A 13,830-nucleotide genomic window follows, 5' to 3' on the forward strand; every position below is an offset into this window, starting at 1 on the left:
TTGATCACTCTCCATTTTATCACTTTTTAAGCTTAGTACATCTGGCCCAACAACCGGTGGGAAATCACCCTGTAAGACATAATGCATTTAATATCACCATAATAAAATAAAAAAATAAAAAAAAGAAGTGGAAATTTAAATAATTCAAGGCCTCTACAGTTAATACATCTTGCCCAGTACATGTTTCCACATACGGTACTTTCTCCCCGGTTTACAGAAAAATCTACATCTGACCATTAGTGTTTCCACTTTCTTTTATACTGATTACTAGTAAAGAGGAATCTTGAAACTGGCTTAAATAATCCTTTCAGTTTTTAGGTTTTCTGTACTTCCTTTTATATCTTTCAGAATATGTATTGTAGCATTCAGTTTGAAATTCAATTGATGACCATGAATCCTGGTGCCATCTCTTCCAAATGTAAAGGACGCATGCGCACCCAGCCAACCGCATCATGTAAAAGAAAACACGATCAGATCAAGCCACCTGCTTCCATTACGGTATGATCCTTTCTGATGCTTACATGCCCATTGTAGGCGCTTTTGGAGCTGGACAGGGATCAGCATGGATATGCATGGTTCTGCACAGCCCATTATGCAGCAAGCTGAAATGTTCTGTGTGTTCCAACACCTTTCTATAATATACAGGGGTGGGGTCCTGGGGTGCACACCAATTGAGAGGTGCGACCATGCAGAGACCTTTCAGTAGAACTGCATACAAAGTCAAAGTTGCCGGCGCACAAATCAAACTCCCAATTTAATGAATATTGCAATAAAATTTTGCATTTTTAGCGAGGTTCTTCGCTTATTTATGAACCTCGCTAAAAATGCAAAATTTTATTGCAATATTCATTAAATTGGGAGTTTGATTTGTGCACCGGCAACTTTGACCTTTCTATAATAGCCTGCATTTACTTTTCCAGCAATTATGGCTCCATTACCTTTTCTAAGGTATCAGGTAAATGAATCATCGAGCCTTGGCTAACTATGAACCTGTCGCTTTCTGGGGTATCCTGTCTCGAGGATACATGCTGGATTTAGTGGGTCCTGATCTATTTTTGTTCATGCCTGGCTGCCTTATTGCTGGTCATGTATTCTTTCTGGATGTCCGGCATTGTGGTTCCTGCACATCAAGGAGGCTTGGAGTTTTACTCCAATCTGTTTCTGGTGCAGAAACTGGATTGGTCTTTGTATCCCATTCTAAGCCATTAAGCACAGCTCAATGCTTACTTTTAGGTGCAGAAATTCATGATGGAATCTCTACACTCTCTTAAAAACAACAATGCCTATTTGCAGGTTTCCATCTGGGAACTACAAAATGCTTTGAATTGCCATTTAATCCCATTTACAGGTCCTGCTATTTCCACCATTCCATGGGTCTTCGCCAGGATCATGGCCCCAACAATCACCCTGCTGCACAACAGGGGTATCAAGATCATATCTTATTTGGACCCTCAGCATGAGGGTGTACTGACTTTGGATGAACATGGTTGGATTCTCAACGTTCCTAAATTCCACCTGATTCCAGATCAGAGGATGGTCTTTCTGTAGGTTCTATTCAACATGTTTTGTCAACGTGTTTATGGCACTTCTCTTTAGTACAGTCCCATTTGCACCTGGTCTGGGTGTCTATTCTGCTGTGCATGAAGCCACAAGGGAAGATGGCAGGTAGACACAATCAAGGTAACGTATGCTCATTTTTTATTTCAGGACTCCATCACATTCTGCTTACATGGAGGTAATGATATCCTTGTCTTGACAAGGATGTTCCTTTCAGCTGATCAGATCTTGATTTGATTGCTTCACTATCTAACTTGCCAAGGGGATGTCACTTCTTGGTCTTGGATTGGACCTTGGTCATGACATATGTCAATCTTTTGGGATAAGGTGCAATGTCCTAAAGAGTCTTGGGAAAAGCAGAGGTCACTCTAAATTAATGTGCTAGAACTGTGGGTATGCCCTGTTGCATGGTTAGCAGTTCCTGTAGGACAAGGCTTTATGTGATCAGTCAGACAATGCCACTCCTATCATAGAAGGGAAAAAATGGCAATAAAAAGGGAGAACCCATCCCAAGAATACTTAAGTACACCTAGAAATGCCATATCAAAAGATTTTAGAAATGGATGTGAGCACCTTCTTTAGAATTTCTAGGTTCCCTGATGCTGTAGGTGTACTTCAAAGTTTCATATGTTGACACGTCTATATAGCATGTGTAAGTAAAATGATAAACAGTACCTCAGTAACTTTCTATGGCAATAGGAACACTACATTAGTGACTGTGGGCTCTATGTACTTAGCCTCCAGTGGAGATATGTGGACAGAGACAAAGCACCTGCAAGTCACAGGCTAAGTTTGAAAATGGACAGTTAGGGGCTGGTTGGATGTTACTTTTTCTACATCCACTTTATCTCCATCTGAGGCTTAGTAAATAGACCCGGGCATGAGATCAAGGTGGCATGAGATCAAGGTGGCATGAGAATCAAGGTAGCATGACCAGATATTTTTGGGAGAAGACCGCTGCCAGCTGAGAAACCAGTTTCTCACCACACGTTAGAAAGAGCACTGTATGACAGGAAATAGGACTCTCTGGCTTGAACATGATTAAACACAGAAAATGTGTTTAATAATACACTGAAGATGGTGCCTCTGACACTGTAAATCTGGGTTATACCTCTGGTTCACATGAATGGGAGTAATTTATAAAAATAATGTCTGACTAGGTAATAGCATACCCTCCAACATGGCCCATTCCATTAGATACAAAATGCTCTGTTCCTGGACTTCCTTACCAGTGGCAGTTACAGATGTGAGCCTGCAGCACAGTCCAATATTCAAAAAGGGGAGCCACACCTACTGCCATTCCAAACATCACTGTCCTGGACTCACTGGCAGTTGATGTGACTCCCCCTCTTTGAATTTTGGACTGTGCTGGCAGCCCCACCTCTGTAACTGCCACTGGCAGGGAAGTCCAGGAACAGAGCATTTGTACCTAATGGAATGGGTCATGTTGGAGGGTATGTAATAGCCAATAGGACAAATACCTTACTCACAAAATGAGATAAGTAAAATAGTATTATTCAGAGGATAGACATTAAAATACTTGCCTTAACTTATAAGCTGCTGGGAAGCCTATAATATATTTTATCGAGGATTTACTGTTTAGTAGTTCTGTTAAAAACCGCCAGGAAGCATCATATTGCTCAGAACCTCGTGTGGTTCCGTCAGTTTATACACAGTAGTGTGTTTAATTACTGGGTTACAGTTATCTTCTTTCAAGGGCATCACCATTTTGGAACACTTTGGTGGGTATTAAAGCTATTAGCGCCAAAGAAACATAGATTTATCAAATGTATCTACAATATTTTATTTGGGGCGATCTAATTTGTTTGCCAGAAAAAAAAAATGTCTCCTGAAAATACACAGGGGTTCAGTGAAAACAGGACAGCTTTAAAGGGACTTGGGACCTGCAAATTAAATTCTCTCTAATGGACAAAATCATGTGCAATGCAGGTGGGGCAGATGTAACATGTGCAGAGAGAGTTAGATTTGGGTGGGGCTTGTACTTCAAACTGATATCTATATTGCAGCGGAAAAATAAAGCAGCCATTATTTACTACAATATAAACACCCATGACACCCCCCCCCCCCCCGCCCATTAGAGAGAGACTTTACTTTTGCGAGTGAACCAGAACCCAGATAGGCTGCACCCCTGTTGGTTTACTGGGGGTAAATGGCCAGTCAGCTTATTTTGTGTAACCTACCCTTGTCTACCTACAGCTCTTCTCTTGCAGCATTGCCAAAGGGCTCCCTGTTACTGCTCTCCGCAGCTGCAGTCAGCATTTCCAAAGAGATACTGATCCTACTCCCAGTTGTGATTAATTGCAGAGAGATACATTTTTAAACCATTCAGCTCCTGGCATTTTTGAAGCACAGACTGTAACATGACAGCTAGGAGCTGATTGTTTGGAAGCTTCTATCACTCTCCGAGGATTAGTACATCTTTCATCAGTATCTTCATTCAGACACTAACCTCAGGGTACATACACAAAACAGGAGATAAGTGAGTAAAATGAAAAAGACAGAGAAAATCACTTCTCAATATGTACAGGTATGGATCATTAGGTCTCCAGCAAGTTGGTCGACAGTCATTAGGTCGACATAAACATTAAGTCAACATGGAAGGAAAGTAGACATGGGGTTTTTCCCCCCTTTTTCCCCCTAAATTTCTACATAGTCGACATGGACGCTGAATGATGTATTTTGGCTGTTTATGCGAACTGAAGGGTAGTCGTCACACTGCCATAGGTAACCACTGCAGTGCTAAGAGTGTCAGCTGTAACTGAAGTGCAGTGGGTAGACTTGCGATCAGAATTTCATCTTTATATTTTTTTGTTCAGTTATTCTGAAGATACAAATGCATAACAGAAAATGACAGTCAGAGCATTCTCTGACGAGGGGGTGAGTTTCTATTCACCCTCTTTACAAGGTTTTATTTTGTACTAGTCCTGGTAGCCACCTCCTGCTTGATGGGTGTAAAATCGACCTTTTGTCCTTTTAGCTGATTGATTCTGTCTGCTTCGGCCATGAACCCTTTCCTTGTAATAAAGTATGAACTGCCTTGTCTTCAGCCATAGACTGCTGCATATTGAATTGTCCGTCTTTTTTTCCTGCCAAATATACCAGCAGTGACCATGGAAACCAGGGTCGTAACTGGGAGGGGGCCGCTAGGGAGTCACTCATCCCGGGCGCTAGATAAGGGGGCGTTGGTGAGCCACTAACTCTGGCCCGCTGGTGCAGGAGCCCCCAGTCCCCAGGACTCACTCACCAGGCACTACCCAGGTTGCACTTCCTGGAAGCACTCTGATCTCTGCAGCGACACCCGACTTTAGGATGCTCTATGTCAGGCATGTCCAACGTTGGCCCTCCAGATGTTTTGAAACTACACATCCCAGCATGCTTTGCAATAGTTTTAGCATTCTCTAATAGCAAAACTGTGGCAATGCATGCTGGGATGTGTAGTTTCATAACATCTGGAGGGCCAACGTTGGACATGCCTGCTCTATGTGAATCTTTGAGTAGGTTCCATTACATCGAAAACCGGGGGGGGGGGGCAGCAGGTTGGCTGAGGGGAGGTGCAGGTGTCAGAGGACAGGGTTGTGGGTGAAGGGGAACATGGAACTGCATATGGTGCCAGATACAAGGACACTGGGTACATGGAGGCAGCTGTCAAAGCTGCAAGTGCGTCAGAGAGAGGAAAAGTACTGGATGGGGGTTACATGCACAGGGCAGCATTACAGGCATGTGTATCATTGTAATCACAGGCCAGCATTACAAGCACAGGGCAGCAATACAGGGGGACTAGGGGTAGGGCAGCATTACAGGAACAGGGCAGCAGACACATGGCAGCAGCATTACAGGAACAGGGCAGCAAGGAATGTATTGGGCACAGCTGAGCACACAAAAGTAGAGCAGGTAAATGTACCAGCTGTGCAGCTACTTTCCTTTTTTGTGCTTATTTTAATAAAACAATTTTAATAAAAACACTTTTGAAATTTGATGGGTGCTGTTTCTGTAACCCTTGGGCAAAGTCTATAGTTGTGGTGGTGTCATGGAGATTGCCATCATACTGATATATCCTGTCCATTTATTAAACCGAAAAAATACTCAAACATGGCTGCATTGTGTGTGTGTGTGTGTGTGTGTGTGTGTGTGTTCTATTGTTTCCTAGCACGGCGCCCATAGCATACCATTACATAAGGTATGCAATGCTTTAATCGGGTAAATGACACGGATTGTACAATAAATATCGCACAACATCGCATGCCAGCAAATGGCATGTGAGGCAATTTTTTAATTGTAGAACCCTGATGCGTGCTTACAATGTTACATGCACCCCCATTGTCCACGCCACCCCCACTATCAATGCCAACCCGAAGCGTGGCGAGCGCAGCGAGCCTGGGAGGGGCGGCAGAACACGTCCACCGACCTTTTGATACCCTCACTATCCACGTCGGCGTGGAGTTGATTTTAGGTAGTGTGGCGACGCGGAATACATGTTAAGTCATCCGCTGCGCTCGCCACGCTTCGTGCTCGGTGGCTCGCTGCGATCGCCACACTATCTAAAATCAACTCCACGTCAACGTAGATAGTGGGGGTATGAAAAGGTCAGAGGACGCGTACCGCCGCTGCTCGCCACGCTTCGGGTTGGCGTTGATATTGGGGGTGGCGTGGACAATGGGGGTGCATTTAACATTGTAAGCACTCATCTCTGGGTGCTTGTACAATTTAAAATTGCTTCGCATGCCACTATATTGTATGCCATGCGATGAGATGCATAAGATGCAGTAAGATCAAAATCGTGGGCGCAGTGCTAGGAAACAAGTACCCATTTTTCTTTACGATCTTTAATGACATAATGCACGGGTGGCCAAACCAGTCCTTGAGATCTACCAATGGTCCACATTTTCCAATTCACCTAGCTGGTGCACAGCTGTAGTCATTACGGTCACATTTTCAAACATGGTGCATTCATTCCTACCATACAGCCACATGTCTGAAACAAATTAACTTTTTGTAGATCTTGAGGACAGGATTGGCTACAGGTGCCAATACACGTTACAATTATTGAATACAATATCGCATCTCATCGCATCTTGGTTTTGCGATGAGATGAAATCTAGTACAAAAAGTATGTGCAGCACATTTTTGTACTAGATCTGATCTCATCACAAAACCAAGATGCAATGAGATACAATAATTGTAAGGTGTATGGGCACCTTACCTAATTTAAAGTATATATTGTGATATTTATACATTTTTTCCATTACATTTTGCTATCTAATTAACTAGGTATTTTTCTTTGGACTTAAGTCATTAATAAATTGCAGTTTCAAATATTATCCTCTTTTTGTACATTCCACCTTTAAATAGATCACTCTGGACCAGATGTATCCAGCTTCAAAAAGTGAAGAAGTGGAGAATGTTAAACAAGCAGCCAATCAGATCCTATCTGTCATTTTTCAAACCCAGCCTGTACATGACAGTTAGGGGCTAATTGTTTATTACTCTCCACTTTATCATTTTAACAGTGGTGCACCAAATCATCAAAAACTTGTATATAAAGAAAATAACTACAGGAATTAAGTATGAATTGTACTTTTGCGCAGGGGGCTTGTTTGGTGGCTGTCCTTTTGTTTCTCTAGTGCTTGCTGTTATGAGCTTGTTTGCTAGCTGTCCTTTCGATTTCTTTGCGCTTGCTGCTGGGAGCTTGCTTGGTGACTGTCCTTTTATTTCTTTAGTGCTTGTTATTTTGAGCTCGTTTGATGCAAGGAGCTCGTTTGAGGACTGTCCTCTCGTTTCTCTAGAACTTGCTTCTAGGAGCTTGTTTGGCGACTGTCCTTTTGTTTCTCTAGAACTTGCTTCTAGGAGCTTGTTTGGGGACTGTTCTTTCGTTTCTCTAGAACTTGCTGCTAGGAGTTTGTTTGGGGACTGTCCTTTCGTTTCTCTAGTGCTTGGTGTTAAGACCTGTAAGACAGAGTTAACATTAGGGGCCAATTCAATTGTTCCTGGCACCCTGTGGGCACCTCAATGATTAGGCATCCTTCTGAGCAATTCAATTGTTGTTTCGATCACACAAGCCTATTATCTGCAGGCAGACATTTTTATTGCAGCTTCTGGAGGTGTGAGAAATGTGGTACTCCTGAGAATTCTCTGGGCTGTGCTCCAGTGCCCAGACTGGCAAACCTGGAAAATTCTCGGGAGTACCAGGGTCTATGCTACCTAGTGCCGGGCAACACCACTGAGGGCTGAGCTAAGCTTCAGCCCAGCTCCGGCTGGCCACCCCCACGTCCTTCCACCCGGCTGTGTGCGACGTGACCTTGTAACGTCACGCCGCACACAGCTGGGTTTACGGCGGCTTATGTAGTACTCAGCAACACTGCCCAGCCCCAGGAGAGACGGTGGTGGGTTTTTTTAAGGTAGCACTCCCCCAAAAATGTTTTTGGAAAAAATATTAGACATGTAAGTGCTACAAAGTACAAAGTGCACAGTAATAATGATAATGGGCCTTCTTCTGATCGGATCGGTGAAACGTGCGTACGGACGTGCACACCGAGCGTTTTCCGCACTCTCACGGTGAGCATGAGTCCGCCCAAACAGCCGCACACGGACGGTCTCAGACAACGGCAAAGGGGGAGTGGCGTACATTTGAGCATACACCACCGTGCACGGACGGATCAGGCCTCTGCCACCAACAACTGGCGTACATATGAGCATACGCCAACGTGCACGGGACAGATATCAGCCTTTTCCGCTCGGAGCCTCCCAGGCAAATATTATTGAGATTGTGTGCAAACTAGTGCCCATGGGCATACGACATTTAACCAACAATGCAAGTAGAAATGGTGTCCCAATAACTCATTGTTGGTGTTAGACGTGGTCGATGTGTTTAAAAAATAAAATAGACTTGTGTTGCAGTGAAAAAGTTGACACATGTCGACTCCTATGAATTGTGTCTCCTGCTGTAAAGATGTAAAACACACTTTCAGTAAGGGTGTAGATGGTTAACAAATAACTACCTGGACATATAGAAAGGTCTTTTTGGATTAATAGTACTTAAAAATAAACCAACCTTTACATGTGGAAAAGTGTAGAAAGAGAACCTTCCTATGTATTTCTGGCCTGTGTGTGGCTTGCAGCTAGTGAAATTAGGCATTTTACTTAATAGCCTGCAGCATGGCTTATTGCATTCAGATGTATGTAATTTACTTGTATTCAGCGTTAATTAGCAGACCCAGGCATCCGCTCTCATGCCGTAGCTCTAAGAGTGGTCAGGAGCACTCTTTGGCGTCCACCTGTTTTGTCCAAAATGCATGGTGCGTTCGCCAATCGAGGCGGTTGTGGCACCGTGCTTTTTTTGTGCACACCCCCATGTACGCCCATGTTTACACCTATATTTCCTCATTATTCCGGCCACTCCCATAAAAATGCCCACATGCCGCCCACAATGACCGTGCTCTTGCGGACAAGCTTTTTCGAGAGACCCGTCCGTGAGCGGTCGCCGCACATGCGCATAGCGAAAAATACGCATGCGCAGACGAAAAAAAAGCCAGATCCGACCGTGCACGGTCCCACCGCACCAACCAGAATAACCCCCAATAAGCAGAAGTGGACACAAGAAGATTGTTGCAACGAAAATCATACTGCGAGCTCCAATGAAGACACCGTTCCTACCACCTTCCCCTAGTTCACGTTGGCACATCTCTACTCACAGCAGCAGCAAAGCTGCAGGTGAGCCCCATTAACGAACATAACCCTGTCTAGTCTGACTCTAGGAAGAATGTAGAAGAAAGGCTACACAAGAAGCAGGGAGGTACTGTATCCTATAAATAAAAAGGCTAATGCTGCTCCTCACCTATATGGTGGAAACTGAGGTGTTTTTTGTGCTGAAGCCCACTACATTCAAGTGTAGCGCCATTTGGGTGCACATAGCTGCCGATGCGGACTTTACGGTTATGCTGTTCCTTAATTTTGACAGGCTGGTAACTAGTAGTCCTATGTACACTGCAGATTTCTCTCTTTTCTATCCTGACTCAAGACCTTGTGTATGCCACCATGGAGAAGGAGAAGGAAACCTTAATTAATATTTAAATGTTTGTGGGTAAATCTAATATATTTGTTTTATAAACAATTGAATACACTGCATGCAAATTGTGCAATTATATGAAACAAGTGCAAACCTTGGTAGATTGCTCAGGAAGTCTGTTCTGCTCAACGGGCGACACAACCCTGCAAAAATAAAAGTAGTTTGCCAACAACAACAACCATGGTATTTTCAGCTACAAGAGCATTGGTTCTATTAAAAGAATTAAGCATTTCAAGCCTTAAGCAGCCCATACACGCTGCGATGCGGGCTGTCCCGATGTGTGCTTTGAGGTGTGCGCTCCCGCGGCACCTCATCGCACAGTACAAAAAGTATGTGCTTGAACATACTTTTTGTACTTAGTTTTCATCACATTGCATTGCATTGCATGCACAACGTGTGCACAGGCAATGCGATGCGTTCTAATTAAGCACGAAAAGCACGCCCGTATCGGGGAGTGTATGGGCAGCAATATACAGTAATAGTCACCATACACAAGCTCTGCTTTCATCTGCTAAATGATTTGCAGTGAAGCTTAAACTAAATCTACCCACCAATAATTTACATTTACTGGAATTATCAATTGTGTACAGTATACCAGTGGTTCCCAAACTTTCCTGACTAATGGCACCATAGAGCAGGCCTTGCCAACCTGTGGCTCTTCAGCTGTTATTAAACTGTAATACTCTGCTAAGCAATATATTACGCCAGCCACTGAATTCCCAGCAGCCTCGGATGCCGCATAAGAGGTAAACAGAAGATCACATGATCAGTGTCAGGTAGTAAGGTCAATGACAGTTTGAAGGGAGTATCAGAAGATGGAGTCAGAGATGCACAAGGCCCAGTGCTTATTCACAGAGCAGGCGCTGTCTGTGAGGAGCCTGTCCAGAGGTAATAGTGGAGAAGTGCTGCTGAGGTACTATGGGTGGTGGCTATCGGGGAGCTGCATCTTGGAGACCAGGGGTGAGTGAGTTACTGATCTGAGGATCAAGGCCGGAGCCAGCATCAGTGCGCTGTGGAGAACGGAAGCTGTGCTAAAGCAGATTTAGAGAGCTGACAGCTAATGAACTTTTGAAGCAGAGTCTGCAATATGGAGGACTGACAGGTCTGTCAGGACTCACACCTCACACATACTAAAAGAGAGCATACCCTCCAACTGTATAAAAAAATGTACCGATTGTACCGGTTTTCTGGCCATTCCTCAGGTCCTCCAACTTCAAGCTTGTGAAACGGATGGTCTGGATCGGGTCTGGCAGGTGTGAAGCAGAAATCTAACCTAGCATTGCGGTCCGGGCAGCATACGTCGCGCCCATGACTTCACGCAGCCCAGTGGAGCCGCAGCTCTGCCACTCTAGGGCTGTCCACTGTGTAAGTGGCTCCTAGAGATGCCGTCCCTGGTGCATGCGCTTTTTGACTTTTTGGGCGCCGCAGACAGAGCCAGTAAGGCAGCGCTACAGCAATATTTCTCTCTGTGGCGGGAGTTGGCCTTGACGTAGGGGACTCAGGAGCAGCCGGGCCATGCAGCCGGTCAGTGAGTTGTTTTAATCCTAAATTATCTCTGTGGCGGGACTAAAAGTAAACACAGTGCATGCAGGGTTACTTTGCATGCAGTGGATGTGGAGGGTGGGAGGCATCTTGGAAAAAAATGCTCAGTACACGTTTGGAAAGGGGATGTGACCACGCCCACACCCCCTTCTCACATGTGTACCGATTTCATCCCTTCAGATGTTGGAGGGTATGGGAGAGTACACCGCTAGATCCAGTGAGCACAACTACATTACAGGAGCAGGTACTTACATTGAGGCAGGAAAAACACATGGAGGTACACAGACAAAAAAAGTGCCTCCACCTGTGAGGGAGCTGTATAAAGGGATAATGACTACCAATATAACCACAGCACAGAGAGAGACTTCAGGGATACCATAGCACTCTCTCATGACCATAGCACTCTCTCATGGACGAGAACCAGCATCACTATATATAATAACATTAACTGAGGCTGATTACATATTATGTATATAAAGAAATAACTGTACAGGATACAACTCTGGATGAGGATAGCAACTGAGGTGCTCAGATAAAATAAACTATTTAAAGTTGAATAGGCTACCCATTTACCAGCAACTACACCAGTAAGTATATACAGTCAGCATGCTTGGATTGCTACAAGTAAATGGTCACCATTCATAGGACATACATCTCAAAGCGTTCTCGAGTAAATTGGATGTTATTTCTGGAAAACATTACAAGTAACTGGAAGTGCACCAACGTGTATGGCCATGCGCATAGACGTGGTGGTATTTAAGTTTTGTATGGGTGATTTAGCTAGAATAAATTTAAAGCTTTAAAACGTTTCTATATACAAAAGGGTGAATGCATAGCCTACTATTTGTTGTAACATAACATTTACCTAGTAACAAAGTTAGGGTAAGCTTTCGATTGTAGCAAATATAAAATATTGGTATTCTTACACAATTACAGTATATGATGTATATGCTATTGTGTTAAAGTGTGTGCTGTCTTATTACTGTGGTTTTGTGCTTCAAAACCCAGAAACAGTAGAAAAGTTACTGATAACTAAATATTTGGTACTGGTTTCCTAGCACGGCCACAATCGTATGGATCGTGTACCTTTAAGTTAAGGTACACGATCCATACGATGGACCCGATTTCCTTTGAAATCAGGTCCATTTGGCCGGCTAGGACAAAATATCGGGGGCATCGCGTCGGTCGGGACCATTAACAATGGTCACGACGCGACCGACGCGATGCCCCCGATTTCCCCATAGGCTTCAATGTTAAAAAATATTTTAACATTCAAATCGTGTCGGGAAAGGTAAAATATCGGGGGCATCGCGTCGGTCGGGACCATTAACAATGGTCCCGACGCGATGCCCCCGATTTTTCCATAGGCTTCAATGTTAAAAGATTTTTTAACATTGAAATAGTGAGAAAATGTGAAAAATGTGAAATGGGCCAATATGACCCATTTCACATTATAGATGTCCCCGTCGTCACCCCACGATAGACGCCAACCCGAAGCGTGGCGAGCGCAGCGAGCCCGCGAGGGGCGGCGGTGCGCGTCCTCCGACCTTTTCATTCCCCTACTATCCACGTCGGCGTGGAGGTGAGAATAGAATAGTGTGGCGAGCGCAGCGAGCCACCGAGCCCGAAGCGTGGCGAGCCCCGCGAGGGGAAGCGTATAACTTCACAGGTATACGCGTGCGCTCGCCACGCTTCGGGCTCGGTGGCTCGCTGCGCTTGCCACACTATTCTATTCTCAACTCCACGCCGACGTGGATAGTAGGGGAATGAAAAGGTCGGAGGACGCGCACCGCCGCCGCTCGCCACGCTTCGGGTTGGCGTCTATCGTGGGGTGCGGTGTACGCCGTTAAATTTGGGGGGGTTGGGAATATTTTACATTGAATCCAATGTAAAATCGGGTCCCAGGGACCCGATTTACATTTCATTAAAAAAAAAAAAATCGGGTCCAAAATCGGTCGGTCGCATCGCATGCGACCAAATCGCATGCGATGCGATCGACCCAATTTTTTCGACACGACCACCCCGATGTAAATCGGTGTGGCCGTGCTAGGAAACAAGTACCAAATATTTTTTTTTTTATATTTATTGTGATATTTACTGAGTTGAGTTTGGGGAACCTCCTGCCTCTCTGCTGTGGGCATGAAAAGTCTGGGAGAAACCCCAGGAATGAACAGTTAGCAATCATACCAGTCAGTTCCCCAAAACACACACACTCCACTAGGAGGGGGTTGCTACAAAACTACAAATCTCAGCATGCCCTGCCACAGTTTTGCTAATAGGGATGTGATCGACAATAAGCTGTAATTATCAAAGCTTGGGGAACCAAAAGGCTCCTGTAAATTTTGGCTGATACTTTCTCTCCGAACTTTGATAAATCGAACTTTTTGTTCAAAAGAGATCTCTTGCCCAGATCAATCCATTCTACTACTGAGTGAAGTGGCTATGGAGGCATCCTTTTAACACATAGAATCTTGAAATTCAAAATGTCGACATACTGTATAAGGGGATATTCAATCTCCCGCCCCCTTCTCGTCCCGCGGCAGACGGGACCTTGAATCCCGCCTGCAAATTCTCGGTCAAGCAGATCAAGAACGGGACAGGGTCACGGCTGTTGGGCCAGATCAAAAGCCATGACCCAACATTGAATA

General features: G+C 44.6%; 1 protein-coding gene across 5 annotated transcripts in view; it reads right to left on the reverse strand.

Moving 5' to 3' along the window:
- SYCP2L (synaptonemal complex protein 2 like) overlaps window positions 1-13,830 on the reverse strand; it is a 176,545-nt gene that overhangs the window by 68,064 nt on the left and 94,651 nt on the right. For all 5 annotated transcript variants that reach the window (XM_083187927.1, XM_083187926.1, XM_083187924.1 and 2 more), the window contains 2 exons: window positions 9,735-9,783; window positions 7,154-7,521 (listed from right to left, as the gene is read on the reverse strand). In XM_083187927.1, coding sequence (XP_083044053.1) covers window positions 7,154-7,521; window positions 9,735-9,783 — 417 coding nt within the window. The remainder of the gene's footprint in view (window positions 1-7,153; window positions 7,522-9,734; window positions 9,784-13,830) is intronic.

Source organism: Crinia signifera, chromosome 5, assembly GCF_055691185.1.
Source record: "Crinia signifera chromosome 5, ASM5569118v1, whole genome shotgun sequence".
NCBI classification, from domain to species: domain Eukaryota; kingdom Metazoa; phylum Chordata; class Amphibia; order Anura; family Myobatrachidae; genus Crinia; species Crinia signifera.